General features: G+C 44.3%; 1 protein-coding gene across 18 annotated transcripts in view; it reads right to left on the bottom strand.

Annotated features, from left to right (window-relative positions):
- The window catches only part of LOC144826666 (mucosa-associated lymphoid tissue lymphoma translocation protein 1-like), a 1,784,778-nt gene that overhangs the window by 768,901 nt on the left and 998,485 nt on the right, over positions 1-17,392 (bottom strand). For all 18 annotated transcript variants that reach the window (XM_078685246.1, XM_078685243.1, XM_078685249.1 and 15 more), the window contains one exon: positions 709-887. In XM_078685246.1, the coding sequence (XP_078541372.1) occupies positions 709-887 (179 nt within the window). The remainder of the gene's footprint in view (positions 1-708; positions 888-17,392) is intronic.

The following is a 17,392-nucleotide window of genomic DNA, read 5'->3' as shown; positions in this document are numbered from 1 at the left end:
ACTGTGAGCTGAAACACAAAAGTTAGTGATGAAGTGCGGTGCGGTGCAGGTCAAACAAAAGGGTTGTGGGTCAGTCTATGTTAGAAGTACATCCAGTACATATTTTGATCTCACATTTTTAACTAAAAGATAAGATGCGGTTTCATGTTAGGACTAGGGGTAGGCGGAATTTGAGTAGTTGCGCTACGCAAGTCTCCACAAAACGGTAAAAAATCTCTGCGAGCACGCAAAACTTCAGCGAACACGCGGAATTCCTTGTTCAGCCCATTTGCGATGCTTTTTTCCTGTTCGCGAACGCTGTTGGAGTGCTCGGGGAGAAATATCTTGCAAACACGCATTTTGAAAGCGCGAACAAGCAAAAAATTCCACGAAACCGCTGAATTTTTGGCAATTCCGCGTTCTCTGCGGAACGCGGAATTACCCAAATTCCGCAAGCGGAACAGAATTTACCCCCCAGGCCTAGTTAGGACCCAAGTTGGCAGAGGGGTCCTGGGAACTACGAATTGGAGCAAGTCAAATACTATAATGATATACATATGCTGAATAATTCCACATTCTGCAATTTATTTAAAAAATATGTATTTTAAACAAAAGATACCACGAACCACAACTACATTCAGAAAATAATATAACTCATTATGTCTCTGAACTAATTTCGGCGCAACTCAAAAAAATGTGTAGTGAGCAGAAACTTCAACCGTAGCTTACCAATAGTTTACTTCTCTTCTTTTGGCTCATGGCCTGTCCATTATGGTACCACTGGTAATCTGGTGCAGGGAATCCCAGTGCAGAGCATTTCAGGCACACGCTCTTGCCTGCTGGTACTTTTGAAGAACTTGAATTCAGGACAATAATTGGTTCTCCTTGCCACTGTACAGGTAGCAGTGCTGAAAAAGAAAACAACATAATTGTATTATGTTTGGGGGATGTTGTCAGTAACAAGTCAGCCCAAAATAGTAGAAATGCAACAGCATTGAATCATTCAATTAAAAAAAACATCAAGATTGAAAAATTGCCTTCATGGTGATGCCAAAACCCCTGATCTTTGCTATCCATCTTGCACAACATGCTGACCAATCTGAAGGGTTGTATTTCGAAATATCGTAGTCAGAAATATGTTCCCATAAATATTGTAAACTAATTATCATTTATGAAAGTAGTGTCGCACTTAGTGTACCATTTATATTCTTAACTCCAATTGGCGATATTTCTGTAAATGATATTTAGGACATAATATTTAAGTCAGGGGATATTCTGCCTATGAAATGCTAGTATCACAGCAATAGGAAGGGATCTCTAAAGGCAGAATGTCTGGTTCCACCACTTACCAAGAGTTAGTCAGAATTTCCACCCACTTTTGACATGATGAAGCATGTACATTGGACTCTATCGTAACTTGAGTGTTGTGAAGGAGGATAAACCATTACTAAGAGTACAGTGATCACACTGAAGGTAAATTTCTCCCTAGTGTTGTATGGTTAACCAACTGGTGGGAAGTGAATTATAATGTTTTAGGGGGAACAAAATGTGCTGACCTCAATCAAAAACACTGCAGCAAAGCCCCTGGTCAAAATAAACATCTCTTCTTTAAAATACATTTTAAAGTTAATGTTTGTAAAAGGCATACGTAGTTTACCAATGTTGCCTTAGCCGCCTTGTAACATGAACTCAAAAACCTTAGCAAATAAGGATTTTAGGAACATTGTAGCTTGCCTTTTGCAAGAGGTAGTCATATAGGAAAATGAAAAAAATATAGTCTAAAAAATTATAGGTTTAGATCTCTAGTCCAATTCAAGACCTCAACCGATAATGCACAATCTACAGTGGAGAAGTAGAATTGAACCTAACATTGAAAACAGTTTTCTACTTTAGATTGCAATTAGATAACTGAATAGAATTTACATCTTGTTATTTTTCTGACGTAGAAGAGAATATAAAGCTCAATGGATAGTAATACATTTCCTGGTTTTGAGGGCCGGAACTCAACCACATTGATTTCCACAAAAGGATATCCACAATGCAGGATGAAATATGCATAAAACATGCCAATATCCGCTCACAATTTCACTGATGAGTTGGATTTAAGAATGGAGAATGTAAAACATTTCAACCTTAAAAATTGTATCTGGCATCTTTACACTGTTATGAAAATATGTAATCAGACCTATTTTTCCTCCTCTATCCTTCTGCTATCATTCCAAATAACTGATTAACCTATCCACCACTTAAAATGTACTTGCATGTTTCACTATACTAATTCAACACTAATCCTATATGGGAGTAGCGTGCTACCCGCCGAAAAAGAGCTTATGACGCCTCGTCAGGGGTAGTAAGCGCTATATAAATGCAATTACAATACAATAGCTGAAATATAATATTTATGTGAACCCACACTGAAACAGTGCCAGTGCTTGCAAGATCATTAACACGACCATGATATCATCAACTGCAGCCACAAAATGACTCCTCTTCTTCGGAGTCTACTGAAAGAACCCAAGGTTTACTTTTGTATTTCTTCTGGTAGATTCCATCCTAAACACATGATATCCAAATATTATACATGCAGAACAAGGCCCTTACATTCAGAAATGGAAGGAATGGTTTGCAAACCAATCCCTTCTTCTCAACTAGAAGAACTACAGAGGAGCAGAGGCATTCTTGGACAAGCAAAGGAGCTCCAAGACCAAGCGCTGACAAGGCCAAGCCAAGTTATACCAACTAGGGTGGAGTTCCAGCACAAATGGAGTGTTCTCTAAATCAGTGATGTGGGAATATTAGCCTATTAGTAGTGCAATTCCATGGCAGGACCGGAGGCTTCAGATTATGCCTTACTTTCTTCACTTTATTCTTCACAGCAGCAAGAAAAACATATAAAAACTACTTTTCCCATGAACACTTGGGAAAAAAACAGGAAACTGAACCATAAGTCCTTCGTTAGTCTCTATACTCTGGCAGCACCCATCATGCATTGCAGCTGCTTCCTCTTCCTCTTTCTTCGCTGCTCAGCAGCAAGTGCTTTTTTCACTCTCTCCTGGGCTTTGGTGGTGTCTGTGGGTAGCGTTTGGCTTTGCTACTTAGTGCTGGTGTTTTTTAACCCCTACAGGTTCCTCTGATAATCGCGGGACGCTTTTGCCATCCTAACGCGATTTTTTAGCCCAGCAGAGTGCGGTGTGCCTCAAGCGCCGCCAGGGGGCAGTGTTCTCTCTGCCTGTAGGTGCGCTGGAATTCGCGTTTTAAACGCGTTTTTTACCGCCCAGCCGTCCACCCCCGCGAGTCCTTCGGACATGTTGGATCCGGATGATATTGTCCACCCCCGGTCCACAGAATGGGTCCCAGGGGATAAGGTGGCCCTCTATGTGGCGTAACCATCACCGGAGACCGGTGGACAAGGACGCGCGTAGCCGCCTTAGGGCGGAGAGCCCCCGTCCTTCCCTTGAGGGGAAGGTGGCGATTACCCCAGACATTGACCCAAAAATGGCCACTTTCCTAGCTAAGTTTGTTAAGGATCCCCGGAAGGGCATAGATCGGTCCTGGCGTACTTGCCAGGACAAGCTTCTGGACGCAGTGGGCCCCATGACCAAAATCCTCGACATGGCAGAGGAGGCCAAGGTGTCGGGGGACCTAATTTCTCCGGAAGTCTTGTCTAACTGGGCGCAGCGCGCCATTATTTTCCTAGGCAATGCTAACTGTACCCTCTCCACGGAGAGAAGGAGGTCACTTAAAATCGATCCTAAATTGGGTGACCTCGCCTCTTTGGAGGCTGGCGTGGTGGCGCAGGGCGGTTTATTCGGAGATCCTTTTATTAAGGAGCTCGGTAAATTTGTGGCTACGTTCACGTCACTGGACCGGGCCCAGTCCAATATTAAGAAAGTTTTTGCCCCTCGGGTTTTTGAAGGGGCCGGACGAGGCAGGGGCCGCTCGTTCGGTCGAGGCAACCCCTCTGACAGAGGACAAGGCTCCGGACGCGGGCATGGTCAAGAACACAACTCCTGCTTCAATAATTTCTACCCCACGAGAGGTCAGAAGTTCCGAGGCCGTGGGGGTCACCGAGGTCAGCAACAGGGTGGACGAGGTGAGTGTGCTACCCTCTGCGAGTTTGCGGGTAGGGGGGCGCCTGGCGCAGTTTCTCCCAGCATGGCTTTCCCTTCCAAACGACGCCTGGGTAATACAGACGGTTCAGGGTTTCCAGTTGGAGTTCCATGGCCGTCCGCAGCAGCCCCAGCGTCCTCGCCCCATTACGTTCTCTCAGCGCGATGCAGACTTGGTGCGCGAAGAGGTCTCCGCCCTCCTTCACAAAGGGGCGATTTGTTGCGCGTGCGAGCATCCGGACGTCTTCCTCAGCAACATCTTTTTGGTCGACAAGGTCGATGGAGGCCGCCGTCCGGTTATCAATCTGAAGGAGTTCAACGAGTGGCTGGTTTACCGCCATTTCAAAATGGAGGGAATCCATCTCCTGAGGGATGTGCTGCGGCCGTCCGACTGGATGGCCAGGCTCGACTTAAAAGACGCCTATCTGGCGGTCCCGATCTTCCCACCGCACTGTCGTTTTCTCCAGTTCGTGTGGGACGGGCAGGTCTACGAGTTCACCACGCTGCCCTTCGGGCTCTCCTCAGCGCCGTGGTGTTTCACGAAGGTGCTGCGCCCGGCGGTGGAGGCCTTGCGGGCGCGCGGTGTCCGTATGATAGTTTACCTGGACGATATGCTGGACCAGTGCCCGGGACGCTTTGCGTCCCACCTGCAGTTCGCGGTGAACTTGTTGCAGGGTCTGGGATTTGTTATCAACGAGAAAAAGTCTCTCCTAGTCCCGACCCAGTGCGCAACCTTTCTCGGGTTCAGCATCGACTCGGTCTCAGCCTCCTTGAGTCTTCCCGCCAGGAAAATGTCGGAAATTCGACACGAGTTGCGGCAGACCCTGGCGAAACCACTGATATCGTTGCGTCATCTGGCGAGGGTAGTGGGCCTGTTGTAGTCTTCGATTCAGGCCATCTTCCTGGGTTCGCTACACTACCGGGCCATGAGGCGATTGAAGGCGTATCATCTCAGGAAAGGTCTGACGTACTCTCAACTGATTCCGCTGTCGGAAGACGTGAGGGACGAGATGCGATGGTGGCTAACGCACATGGAAGCCTGGAATGGTCGTGCGATATTTGGTTCCGCCCCAGACATCGTGATAGAGTCGGACGCCTAGCGTTCGGGTTGGGGAGCCAGATGCGGAGACTTCTCCACGGGCGGCGCCTGGTCTGCCCTCTAGCAGTCGTTACATATCAACTGTTTGGAGTTGCTGGCAGGCTCCTTCGCGGTCCAGTGTTGGACCAAGGATCGTGTCCAATCGTGTGTCCTTCTCCGGATGGACAACGTGTCCGCGGTCCGCTACATCAACCATCTGGGTGGAACCAGATCCAAGATGCTGGCGGATCTCGCGCGGGACTTTTGGCACTTCTGCCTAGACCATCAGGTCTCGGTCACGGCGGAGTATTTGCCATGCCGTCAGAACGAGGTGGCCGACTGGCACTCTCGGCAACTCCTGGATGCCAGCGTATGGAAGCTGGCCCCCCTGGTGTTTTCCTAGCTGATGGACCGTTGGGGTCCGTTTTCGGTGGACCTGTTCGCCTCGCAGCTGGACCACCAGTTACCGAGGTATTTCAGCTGGTGCCCGGACCCGTCGGCGGAGGCGACAGATGCGTTCCTCCAAGATTGGTTGGGGCGAGCAGGGTTATGCGTTTCCACCATTCTCAATGATAACGCGAGTGTCAGCGTTGCTGCGCCGTCAGTCAGCGCAGGTGGTGATGATCACGCCATGGTGGAGGTCTCAAGTTTGGTTTTCGGTTCTTCTGGAACTTTCCTGGGATTTTCCAATCCTACTCCCCCACTCTCCGCACATTCTCCTGAATCCGGACGGGAATCCCCATCGGTTGGTTCAGGAGGGCTCGTTGAGACTGATGGCATAGAGGATCTCCGGCGTCGCTGGTCTCTCCCGGGCCTTTTGGGAAAGGCAGAGGATCTGCTCTCGAAGGCCTGGGCGGACAGCACCACCAGGAGATACCGTTCTGCGTGGCATAGGTGGCATCGCTGGTGTATGCGACGGAATTTCAATCCCGTGGGGACGGATGTAGTCCATGTCCTTAACTTCCTGGCCTCCTTGGCGGAAGAGGGTTTAGCCAATAGGTCTATCAATACCTTCCGCTCAGCCATCTCGGCGGGGCTCGACCTGGTGCAGGGTTCCCCGATTGGAGAGCACCCTTTGGTTTGCAGGCTTTTGAGAGGGATTCGCCTCTCGCTGCCGCCCGAGCCGCGGTATTCCGTCCTGTGGGACGTGAATAGGGTTCTGAATTTGTTTCTTTCTTTGCAGCCGAACAGGTTTTTGTCTCGCAAAGAGCTTACGGCTAAGTTAGCGATGCTACTGTGCTTGATTTCCTGCAGGCAGGTCTCGGATGTACGAGCGCTTGATGTTACAGCCCGGTTGTTTTCCCCGGATGGGGTGTCCTTTACAGTGAGTAGGAGAACTAAGACCCTTACGAGGGTATTTCATATCCGGCCTTCCCGGATTCCCCCAAACTGTGTGTAGTGCAGTGCCTCCGCGCATATGAGGATATGACTGATGACACTCGCCCTCCGGGTGAGAGACAACTTCTTATTGCCCTACGGAAACCGTACAAGCCTGTTTCTTCCCAGACGATCGCCAGATGGGTGCGTTGGGTGATGCAGGAGGCGGGGATTGATACGAAGAAATTTGGTGCTCACTCAGCACGGGGTGCTATGGCCTCGAAGGCTTTTGCCCTGGGGGCTCGGTTGGAGGACCTGAGGAGAGCCGCGGATTGGTCCACGGACTCCACGTTCAAGAGGTTCTATTTTAAGCCAGTAACAGAAGTGGCTCGGCTTGTTGTCGATAAGCTTTGAACTGGCATAATCTGAAGCCTCCGGTCCTGCCATAGAATGAGAATTTGCCTAGCTTTAGTGCTGGTAAGTTCCAATTCTATTAAGGACTCGGAGGCGAGGATTATCCCCCCCAAGGACTTCCTCGAAGTGGACCCTCTCCGTACAGAATGTAAGTAACCTGTTCACGGAATTCAAGATGTTGACAATGCTATTGATCTGTATGCATTCGATGTTACGTACCTTGTTATTCTCAAGACGATCGGAGTCTGACTGTGAGGTTTAATGCAGGGAATGATGGTCCAAAACAGGATGCGTGAGACTGCCGGAACATGGGCTTCGCGCGAAGAAAGAGGAAGAGGAAGCAGCTGCAATGCATGATGGGTGCTGCCAGAGTATAGAGACTAACGAAGGACTTATGGTTCAGTTTCCTGTTTTTTTCCCACGTGTTCATGGGAAAAGTAGTTTTTATATGTTTTTCTTGCTGCTGTGAAGAATAAAGTGAAGAAAGTAAGGCATAATCCTCGCCTCCGAGTCCTTAATAGAATTGGAACTTACCAGCACTAAAGCTAGGCAAATTCTCATTATTAGGCAGACTTTAATTCTTCCTGTATAAGAGGCATACAAGGGGCACGAAGTTGACCTTTTCTGGCAAAATGAGTACCTACGGACTGCCAATATAAATGGAATTAAATTAAATTAATAAATACAGTTGTGGTTGTTGTAAAGCATGGAAGGGAAAGGTAGCGTAGAGTGAAATGGTTCGGACTGCTGAGATTGTTGAAAAAGGTTTCTGTATTGCAATACTTGTGCACAACTTGAATAAAGTTAATCAGCGAGAGTCCTGGCTACTCCTCTTTGAAATTCAAACGCCACTCTCTTCTGATGTCTGCCTGAGGCAGTGTACTGGGCTGTTCCTGCCTCTGGCTGTTGGAGTGGAGAGGAATTAGAACTGCACAAAGGGATAATACTGTCAGTGGGTACGGAAACCAACAGTGGTGGTGAAAGGTGCAAGGTAGGCTATTTCCAGGTACAGAAGAGTTAAAGTTGAATGGAGGATTTGAGAGTAGTGCACAATGCAGTCTCCTTGCTTACGAGATATGTGGGCATTCCTTGTGTGGGTGCATTTCAACAGCATGGTAATCAGAGACGAAACAGCCATGTGGCGCAGTAGGCGGGTGTCAGCATAACCAAGGGGGACATGGAATGAGTGAGCCCAAATGGCTTTGGCACCAAAGAGAGGGAGATTCCAGCTAAACACTTGTTGTACAGTGCAACAATTACCAGCAGGTTGAATTGAGAACAGCTCTGGAGTGATGGAGGAACTGCACATACTACGGATTACCATTTCTGAGAAATGCAACTTTTTCTGCTGGCAGTGAAGAAAAAGAAGGGTTTGATAGAAGATGGCTAAAGCTCACCATGAGCGAAGAGAGCGGCTTTGACAGAAACTGTAATGGGGATGGGCACTATATTTGCAAGTACTGCTGAGCTACATGGATAAGGAGATGCAGTAACTAGGCCATTTTAGGGCAAGGAGGCGGGTCACTGTTGGTGTTGGATGGACCAGCACCCAGCAGAGTGTTGGTGTTAGTGTCCCCTGCCAGCTCCACTGAAAATAGAGTACTTGAGGCCATGAGAGTTCTTTTTTATAGGTAGCTGAAGCCTAGTAACTGCAAGGTTATACTGGGTTTGTCTAGATTGCCTGTCACTTAACATTTTCTAGGTTTTGTCACTGTTATCATCACGCCTGGCAACCCGAGCATCAGACAACCAATAAGAGAACCAAACGTGAGAAAGTAAACAGCAAATGCAGGGGCAACAAACAGTACCAGCTTAAGTTACGTCTGCCTTGTCTGTCTGCGCGTGGCCCCATCGCCTGTCTGTGCTCCTGCTTCCCACAACGGCTCTGAAGGACAAGGCTGTACCACTCCCAGCACTTCCTGTTGTCTAGCTGAGTCTTTCCCAGGAAATCACCCTAGGCCTAGCTGCAGTGCCCATTTATCCAGGTGCCAGCAACACCCACTTCAATATTCCTATCATAGGCCACTGTGCAAGCCCCTTGATAATACCAAACCTTGCTTGATTTGCTCAAGACTTCAAAATGTTAGGAGTCTAGTGGCCATCTTGAAATGCCATCTTGAGAGGGGTTCTATACAAACCGCGGCCAACATCGCCACCACTTAGCTTGACTTTAAGCAGCCATAAAGAGCAGTTCCTCCATTTCTCCCATCTGTGGCCATCCATCTGAATCTAGTACCTACAGTACAGCACAATGGGTCTTGCATCTGCACTATCTGCCAAACACACAGCGGCAATGACTGCCTGCTCCTGGTTATATTAACTAGCTAATGCAATCAATAAGACAAAGACACAAGAGCCGTTCAGATGCCTGCATGCTAAAACCCAGGCTCAGTGATGAACAGGCAACTGATCTATGTCATAGTCATTACTGTGAAAGAAACAACAGCAACTACTTCCTAAAGAGCAACAGTGGCACAGCTCACAGCGCAAGGCACTAGTTACCAACCAAGATGCCCACCATGCTGGAATGATTCTGACAGAGCCAATACACTCTTTCCTGGCTGGGAGATCAATAGCCGGTAATTTGTGGCAACCAAAAACCTTGCTATACTATGGGTGACGACTTTTTAAAACACATTTTATTGATTTAAGTGTGTGAAACACGATAACACAAATTGCCTCATACCATGTATCTTCGTAGCCAAAATAAAATAGAGGAAAACTAAATGCACCCCCAAACTAGAAGCACCGAGACAGCCTCCAGCACGCAGTTCACAGGCAGCCGGACATAAGTTATCCTGAAGGACCATAATAATCCCACCATTTCTGCCACACTTTGGTGAATTTCGTAGGACATCTCCTTGCCAAATATATAAGTTCTTTTATTTTTCCACATAAGTCCATGCCCTTCCTCAATGGCTCGATAGGAGGTGCCGACGCAGCAGTTTTATGATGGGCTATGTCTCTCTTGGCTATCACAGTGCCGAGGACCACCAGTGTTTTGTTCCGTCTAGGCCCACCCAGATCCTCCAGAATACCTAAAAAATGGCTGCGGCTCGATATAATCCCCAGTCACAGCGGAAATGATGGAAAAGAGCCTACCAATAAGACTGGATGACCGGGCATACCCATATTACATGTAAGAAATCCCCAGGAGAGTATTGGCATCGAGGGCATGTGGGCATAATCACAGAGACCAGTTCTCCACATCCACAAAGGAGTCATATATGCTTAGTGAAATATTTAAATTATACCATACGAAGCTTGGCTAAGATCGCCAGTGTCCAGTGAGCCACACGAGCAACACGCTAGCTGGCCTCATCCAGATCTCCAACCCAAATCTCCCATTTGGCTCTCAGGGTATCTAGTGTCGTGGGGGAATGTATTACTAGGGATCACCCTTTCTTGCCCTAGTGCCCTATAATAAGCTTACACGCCAGGGGGCTCAATTCGGGGACGTCATTGAGGGCATCTTAATAAGTGGAAAGGCCTTGGCAGAGCTGTAGATAACGAAAAAACTGGGAAGGTATATTAAAGGATCACTGAAACAATATCGATGACAAAAATATAGAACTTCCATAATATCGAGTAAAAAATATAGAATGCCAAAATATCGAATTCCTATCTCCAAACAGGTAAGCACAAAAATATCGAATCAAAAATATCGTTGTAAAAAATATAGTTAGTCAAAATATTGAATTTTTTAAAATGCTTTAAAGTAAGTAAAAATTAATGAAATAATAAATATAATTAACTTAAACATACTTAAAATACTTAAATAACCTTAAAATTAATAAATAACTAATGTAAGTTAAAAAAACATATAAATTGATTTGTTAATACATATATATATATATATATATATATATATATATATATATATATATATATATATATATATATTCACGCTCCAAGGTTGTCCACCATGTGAGTAGCACGCGAGCAGCAGCTTTATTTATGTGTAGGTGAGGACGGGGATCCGCTTGTAGACGCCGCTCCGTAATGGATCTGCCCGACGCGTTTCGAAGCTCCATCTGCTTCTCTTCAGGGGCTTTAACGGAAGCGGTGTGCGCACCCGCTACACTTCTCCAATTATATAACTCGCCCGTCGATGGGAGGCTCCAGTGAGACTTCTGGGAAGTGTAGTACGGAAAGCACACAATCAAGTCCTGTATGGACTCCACAAGTGGGCCCGTCCTCGATTCCATGTACGGCTGCTACTTCACTGCCGTGACCCCCACGTTAACGGGGTGGTGCATACTCTGCGGCTGGACTGCCGCATATAGATTCACGCTCCAAGGTTGTCCACCATGTGAGTAGCACGCGAGCAGCAGCTTTATTTATGTGTAGGTGAGGACGGGGATCCGCTTGTAGACGCCGCTCCGTAAAATACTTAAATAACCTTAAAATTAATAAATAATTAATGTAAGTTAAAAAAACATATAAATTGATTTGTTAATACATATATATATATATATATATATATATGAACGTAATATTAATACAAATTATACAATATTTTTACCGTATAATAGCGGAAAGGGTAAAATGTACTATTACCACTCCAGTGAGTGCAACAGTAGAGAAAGCGTTGGATAGCGTAGGGGTAAAAATTACTATTCCCACTCCAGTGAGTGCAACAGTAGGGAAAGCGTTGGAAAGCGGGAGGGTAAAAATTACTATTCCCACTCCAGAGAGTGCAACAGTAGGGAAAGCGTTGGATAGCGTAGGGGTAAAAATTACTATTCCCACTCCAGAGAGTGCAACAGTAGGGAAAGCGTTGGATAGCGGGTGGGTAAAAATTACTATTCCCACTCCAGAGAGTGCAACAGTAGGGAAAGTGTTGGATAGCATGGGGTAAAAATTTCTATTCCCACTCCAGTGAGTGCAACAGTAGGGAAAGCGTTGGATAGCGTAGGGGTAAAAATTACTATTACAACTCCAGAGAGTGCAACAGTAGGGAAAGCGTTGGATAGCGTAGGGGTAAAGATGACTATTCCCACTCCAGAGAGTGCAACAGTAGAGAAAGCGTTGGATAGCTTAGGGGTAAAAATTACTATTCCCACTCCACTGAGTGCAACAGTAGGGAAACCGTTGGATAGCGTAGGGGTAAAAATTACTATTCCCACTCCAGAGAGTGCAACAGTAGGGAAAGCGTTGGAAAGCGGGAGGGTAAAAATTACTATTCCCACTCCAGAGAGTGCAACAGTAGGGAAAGCGTTGGATAGCGTAGGGGTAAAAAATACTATTCCCACTCCAGAGAGTGCAACAGTAGGGAAAGCGTTGGATAGCGGGTGGGTAAAAATTACTATTCCCACTCCAGAGAGTGCAACAGTAGGGAAAGTGTTGGATAGCATGGGGTAAAAATTTCTATTCCCACTCCAGTGAGTGCAACAGTAGGGAAAGCGTTGGATAGCATAGGGGTAAAAATTACTATTCCCACTCCAGAGACTGCAACAGTAGGGAAAGCGTTGGATAGCGTAGGGGTAAAAATTACTATTCCCACTCCAGAGAGTGCAACAGTAGGGAAAGCGTTGGATAGCGTAGGGGTAAAAATTACTATTCCCACTCCAGAGAGTGCAACAGTAGGGAAAACATTGGATAGCGTAGGGGTAAAAATTACTATTCCCACTCCAGTGAGTGCAACAGTAGGGAAAGTAAATACTTCATATATTAATTAAAAAATATATTTTTTAATACCAATTACAAATTAATTAAAAATAATTATCAATTTAATATAATAATTAATCAATTAAAAATACAAATAAAAAATATTTATTAAAAACCATTACCTATTAATACAAATGAATTACCAATTTACAATTAATTAATTAGCAATTGAAAAATAATTAACAATGAATTAAAAATACCAATAAATAAATCTAAAAATGTATTTAATTACAATTAAATTACTTCCCACCCTATTCCCCTATAAACCCACAACCCGCTACAGAAAAAGAAAAACATAATTATCAATTAATCAATTAATAAAAATTAATTACCAATTATAATTTAATTAATTACCAATTAAAAATTAAACAATTAATTCAAGATAAATAGCAGTAAACAAATTAAAAGATTTAATCAATTATAATTAAATTACTTCCCACCCTATTCCCCTATAAACCCACAACCCGCTACAGATTTAAAAAAAATAAAATTAACATAATTATCAATGAATCAATTAATAAAAATGAATTACCAATTATAATTTAATTAATTACCAATTGAAAATTAATTAACAATTAATTCAAGCTAAATACCAATAAATAAATTAAAACATTTAATCAATCATAATTAAATTACTTCCCACCCTATTCCCCTATAAACCCACAACCCGCTACAGAATTTAATTACGCAAAAATTAAATAACATAAAATTCATAACTTAAAATAAATTATAAAATAAATATACACTTTTCACACATATACTAACATAAAAAAAGTTTTTAAAAAATCAATATTATTATTAAAAAATCGATATATTTAACATCTATATTATATACTTCGATATTTTGACTTTCTATATTAATGTAAATCGATATTAACTTACTTAGCTCAAAATCGATATTTTTGTTGTCTATATTCTGTCCATTCGAAATTTTGTCCATTACATTCGATATTTTTGTTGTCTATATTCTGTACATTCGATATTTAGTCCATTCTATATTTTTAACTCGATATTAATGCAATTCTATATTTTTAACTCAATATTTTGACTGTATACCATATTAAATTCCGATACCAGCCCCTGAAAGGACTTTAACGCTCCTCCCTTCCAAACGTCTCCAATTCTGGTAATCCCTATATTGTCCCATCCTTTGGATCCCTCAAGGGAGGCCACCTGAGCAAGCCATGTCCCCTCCCACAGTGGAGTTTAAAGAGTGAGCCTAAGGTACCACCAAGTTCAGCGGAATGCCACCCTCCATGTAAGGAACACTACCTGGGTGATATCAGGCAACTGTGAGTGGAGAGGGGAGCCATATAGGATACATATTATTTTGTCGAGACCCAGCACGGCCAGCTCGCCTCCGTACGCGGTATCATCCCCAGTAATAGAGCTTAATCTCATCCATCGCTAGACGCTCAGGTGCATTTCCCTCAAGCAACTTTGGAAGGGCTGCGCGCCCAAATTAATCGCAGTCCCATGGCCCTGATAGCATCAAGTCATGTATAAAAAAACAAGAGACACCCTACTCACACGGAACCAGGGTACATTACAGTTTAACATACAACAACGGTTCCTGTGGACAATCAACATATGATACTTAATATATTATAGCACAATCACAATAATCGTAGGCAAAGAGATGTCTGAAAGAGAAAAGGCCTATAACACGAATTTTGCACATTGCTTTATATAATGTAATCACATTATTTTAAATACAGTGCATGGTGTCCCAAGCTAGTCATTGCTCGAGGAGAGACAGACAGGTGCATTTCTCTCCACGAGGCGAGCGTGATTAATTACCGCAGCTGACCTTGGAGGCCGCTTTCATTCCATTATTCTTTCCACACCGGGTAACCAAAAGACGGATTGTCGTCATATTCTTTAGGCTAATTTAGAGTTCAGCCCTTTACCACGGAAATTCCTGACAAAAGCTTTCAACGTTGAGCCATCCTGAATGTCAGTACCCTTCCCACTATAGGGGCCAGGCTGGGCCCTATGTGAGTACTCTCTTCCTTTTCACCCCCATATGGTGCACACCACATTATCTGACAATCATCCCCAGGTGATTCTTCATGGCTAGGTCCTGATGTGACCCCACATTGTTAAGTGGGTCGAAACGTCGACGACTAAGCGAAGCTAACCATTTGTCAGCCACTATTACTGTATTAGTAGGCTGCGAGCACATATTATGTATTGATTTAATGGTCGCTTTTGTACATTTTTTGATGAAACCTTGTTTTTATGTCACAATGAGTCACAACCTTGAAATATAGATTTCACAATCACTTGGGACACCATGCACTGGATTTAAAATAATGTGATTACATTATATAAAATAACGTATTTTCGTACAAAATTTGTCTTATATGCCTTTTCTCTTTCAGACATCTCTTTGCCTTCGATTATTGTGATTGTCCAATTATATAGTAAGTATTATTTGTTGATTGTTCACAGGAACCATTGTCTGTTAAACCTGATAGCATTAAATCATGTCTAAGGCAGGAGTAAGGAATACATTTATAGAACATACAGTAGTTTTGGGAGAACCATCATTGTAAAAAGGACAACGCAACCCAGGATATTGAGGGGAAGGTTATGCCACCTTTTAATCCTCACAGACTCCCTGTTTAACGGGGTCAAAGTTGAGACTTCGCGCAAGCCCCGTCTCTGTAGAAATGTATATTCCTAGGTATGGAAAGTTGAGCCAACGGACCAGAATTCGACACTGTCATGACAGTACTGTGGTCGCCCTGCAGAGAGACCAACAAAGACTTGAGCTAATTGACACGCAGCCCCGACGCCTAGCCGAAAAGTCATAAAATGTTAAGAACACTGGGTTCGGGTTCTGTTAGTCTGGCCATAAAAAGCTGAATTTCATCCCCATACAAAGCAATACGGTAGTCCATGGCGAGGCCCCAGTCAAAATCCCATACCTGCGCATCACATCTTATAAGGGGTTCCATAATTAGGGCAAAAAGAAGCAGAGACAGGGGGCAGCCCAGGCGAGCACCACATCCAATGGAGAATTCATTAGGCAAGACGACATTAATGCACACCCGGGAATGGGGGCCAGCATACAAGATCCTCACATATGCCATAAACCGCAGCCCGAAACTCTGCGCTTGCTAGGTTTCATCCATAAAAAGCCAATCGACCATCTCAAAGGCCTATTCAAAGTTGATCAGGAGGAGGGCCGCCGGTCTTTCCAGGGCCTTGACATGATATAATGTCTGGTACCCTGTTGAGGAATGAACGTACACTTGTCGGGGTGGACCAGGGAGGGGAGGCCTGTGAGAAATCTGTTGGTTAAGAGATTGGCAAAAATATGAATGTTGCTGTTAATAAGGGAGATGGGACGAAAGGATGTACAGCGCCTTGAGACCCTCGCGGGTGAGTAGCGTGCTTACAATTCCTTGATTGATTGATTGAGGTTGTCTGAGGGCGACCGGCTTAGGCAAAACCACAATAGCTGCTCAGTTGACCCCAGAAGGCAACAGCAACGGTCTATCGCTTCAGTAAAAAAACGAAGTTGGGGGTGAGGACAATGCAGGGCAGAGCTTGCGATAGATCGCCACCGGGTTACCATTGAGACCCAGGGTTTTACCTGGATTGGAGTCTGAAATTGGCACTCCTATCTCGAACACCGAGATGTCTTGATCTAGTGCCTCTGTGAGGGGGGAAAGGCAAACCAAGGGCAGCTCTGAAACCAGAGGAGACTCCAGCTCCACAGCCGTGAGAGCCAGAAGAACAGATAAAGTATTGTGGAAATGGTCAAAGGCCTACGCAATCTTAGTGGAGTCCTCAATCCATTCTCCTGACTCAGTCTCTATTGGGGGAAACAACACAGGAGGCCTCCTGGTGAGCAGCTAATCCGTGCAGCAATTTACCGGATTTGTCCCCCCACTCCTACTTCCGCAAGTCAAGGCCAACCAGCACTTCTGGGCTTCCTCTATGCATAACTAATGTAGGGATGCTCTATCCATTCCAACTGGCGCCACTGGGATTCAGAGTGCAAGCTGGGATCCTCTCGCTCCCGGGTTAATATGGACGATTCAGTTTACTAATCTGAGCCAGTCCATCTATTCGCCTTATAAAAAGGAATTAGCCGCCCCTCATGTATTCCTTAAGGGTTTTCCACGGGGTGCCCACCGTCTGCCCGGATCCTACATCTACCTCGAGGAAGACGGCCAGTTCTGCGCCCATATATTCAACAAACTTTTCATCCTGGAGAAACAAGGCATTAAGGTGCTAGATAAGTCGGGCCTCAGAAGGAAGAGCCTCAAAGCAAAGCAAAATAGGAGTGTGATCTGATATCCCACGGGATAAAATCTGCACCCCGAGCTGCAATGAAGATCGCCAGTAGAAAGAAACCAGTAATCGTTATGGGACAGGGACCTATGAGCTGCCGATGGACGAGTATATCCTGGAGGGATCACTGACATAATATCGACGTCACAAATATCGAGATACACAAATATCGAGTGAAAAATATCGAGTGACAAAATATCGACTCCCTATCTACAAACAGGTAAGTACCAAAATATTGACTCCAAAATATCGACTTACAAAAATATAGACTGTCAAAATATCGATTTTTTTAAATGTCTTAAAATTAAGTTAAAACTAATATACTAATAAATATATTTAATATAAACTTAGAAATAATAATTTAAAAAACTGTAATTTTAATAAATAATTTCTATAATTAAAAAAATTATATCAACAAAAATAATACATATATATATATATATATATATAAAAACATATTATTAAATAAACATATATAACATTTTTAGCGTAGCATAGAAAATGGTTAAAATTTATT

The sequence above is a fragment of the Lissotriton helveticus genome, chromosome 3_2 (genome assembly GCF_964261635.1).
Source record: "Lissotriton helveticus chromosome 3_2, aLisHel1.1, whole genome shotgun sequence".
In the NCBI taxonomy this organism is placed as follows: Eukaryota; Metazoa; Chordata; class Amphibia; order Caudata; family Salamandridae; genus Lissotriton; species Lissotriton helveticus.
Note: the sequence above shows the minus strand (reverse complement) of the source record. Positions and strands in the feature narration are given on the sequence as shown.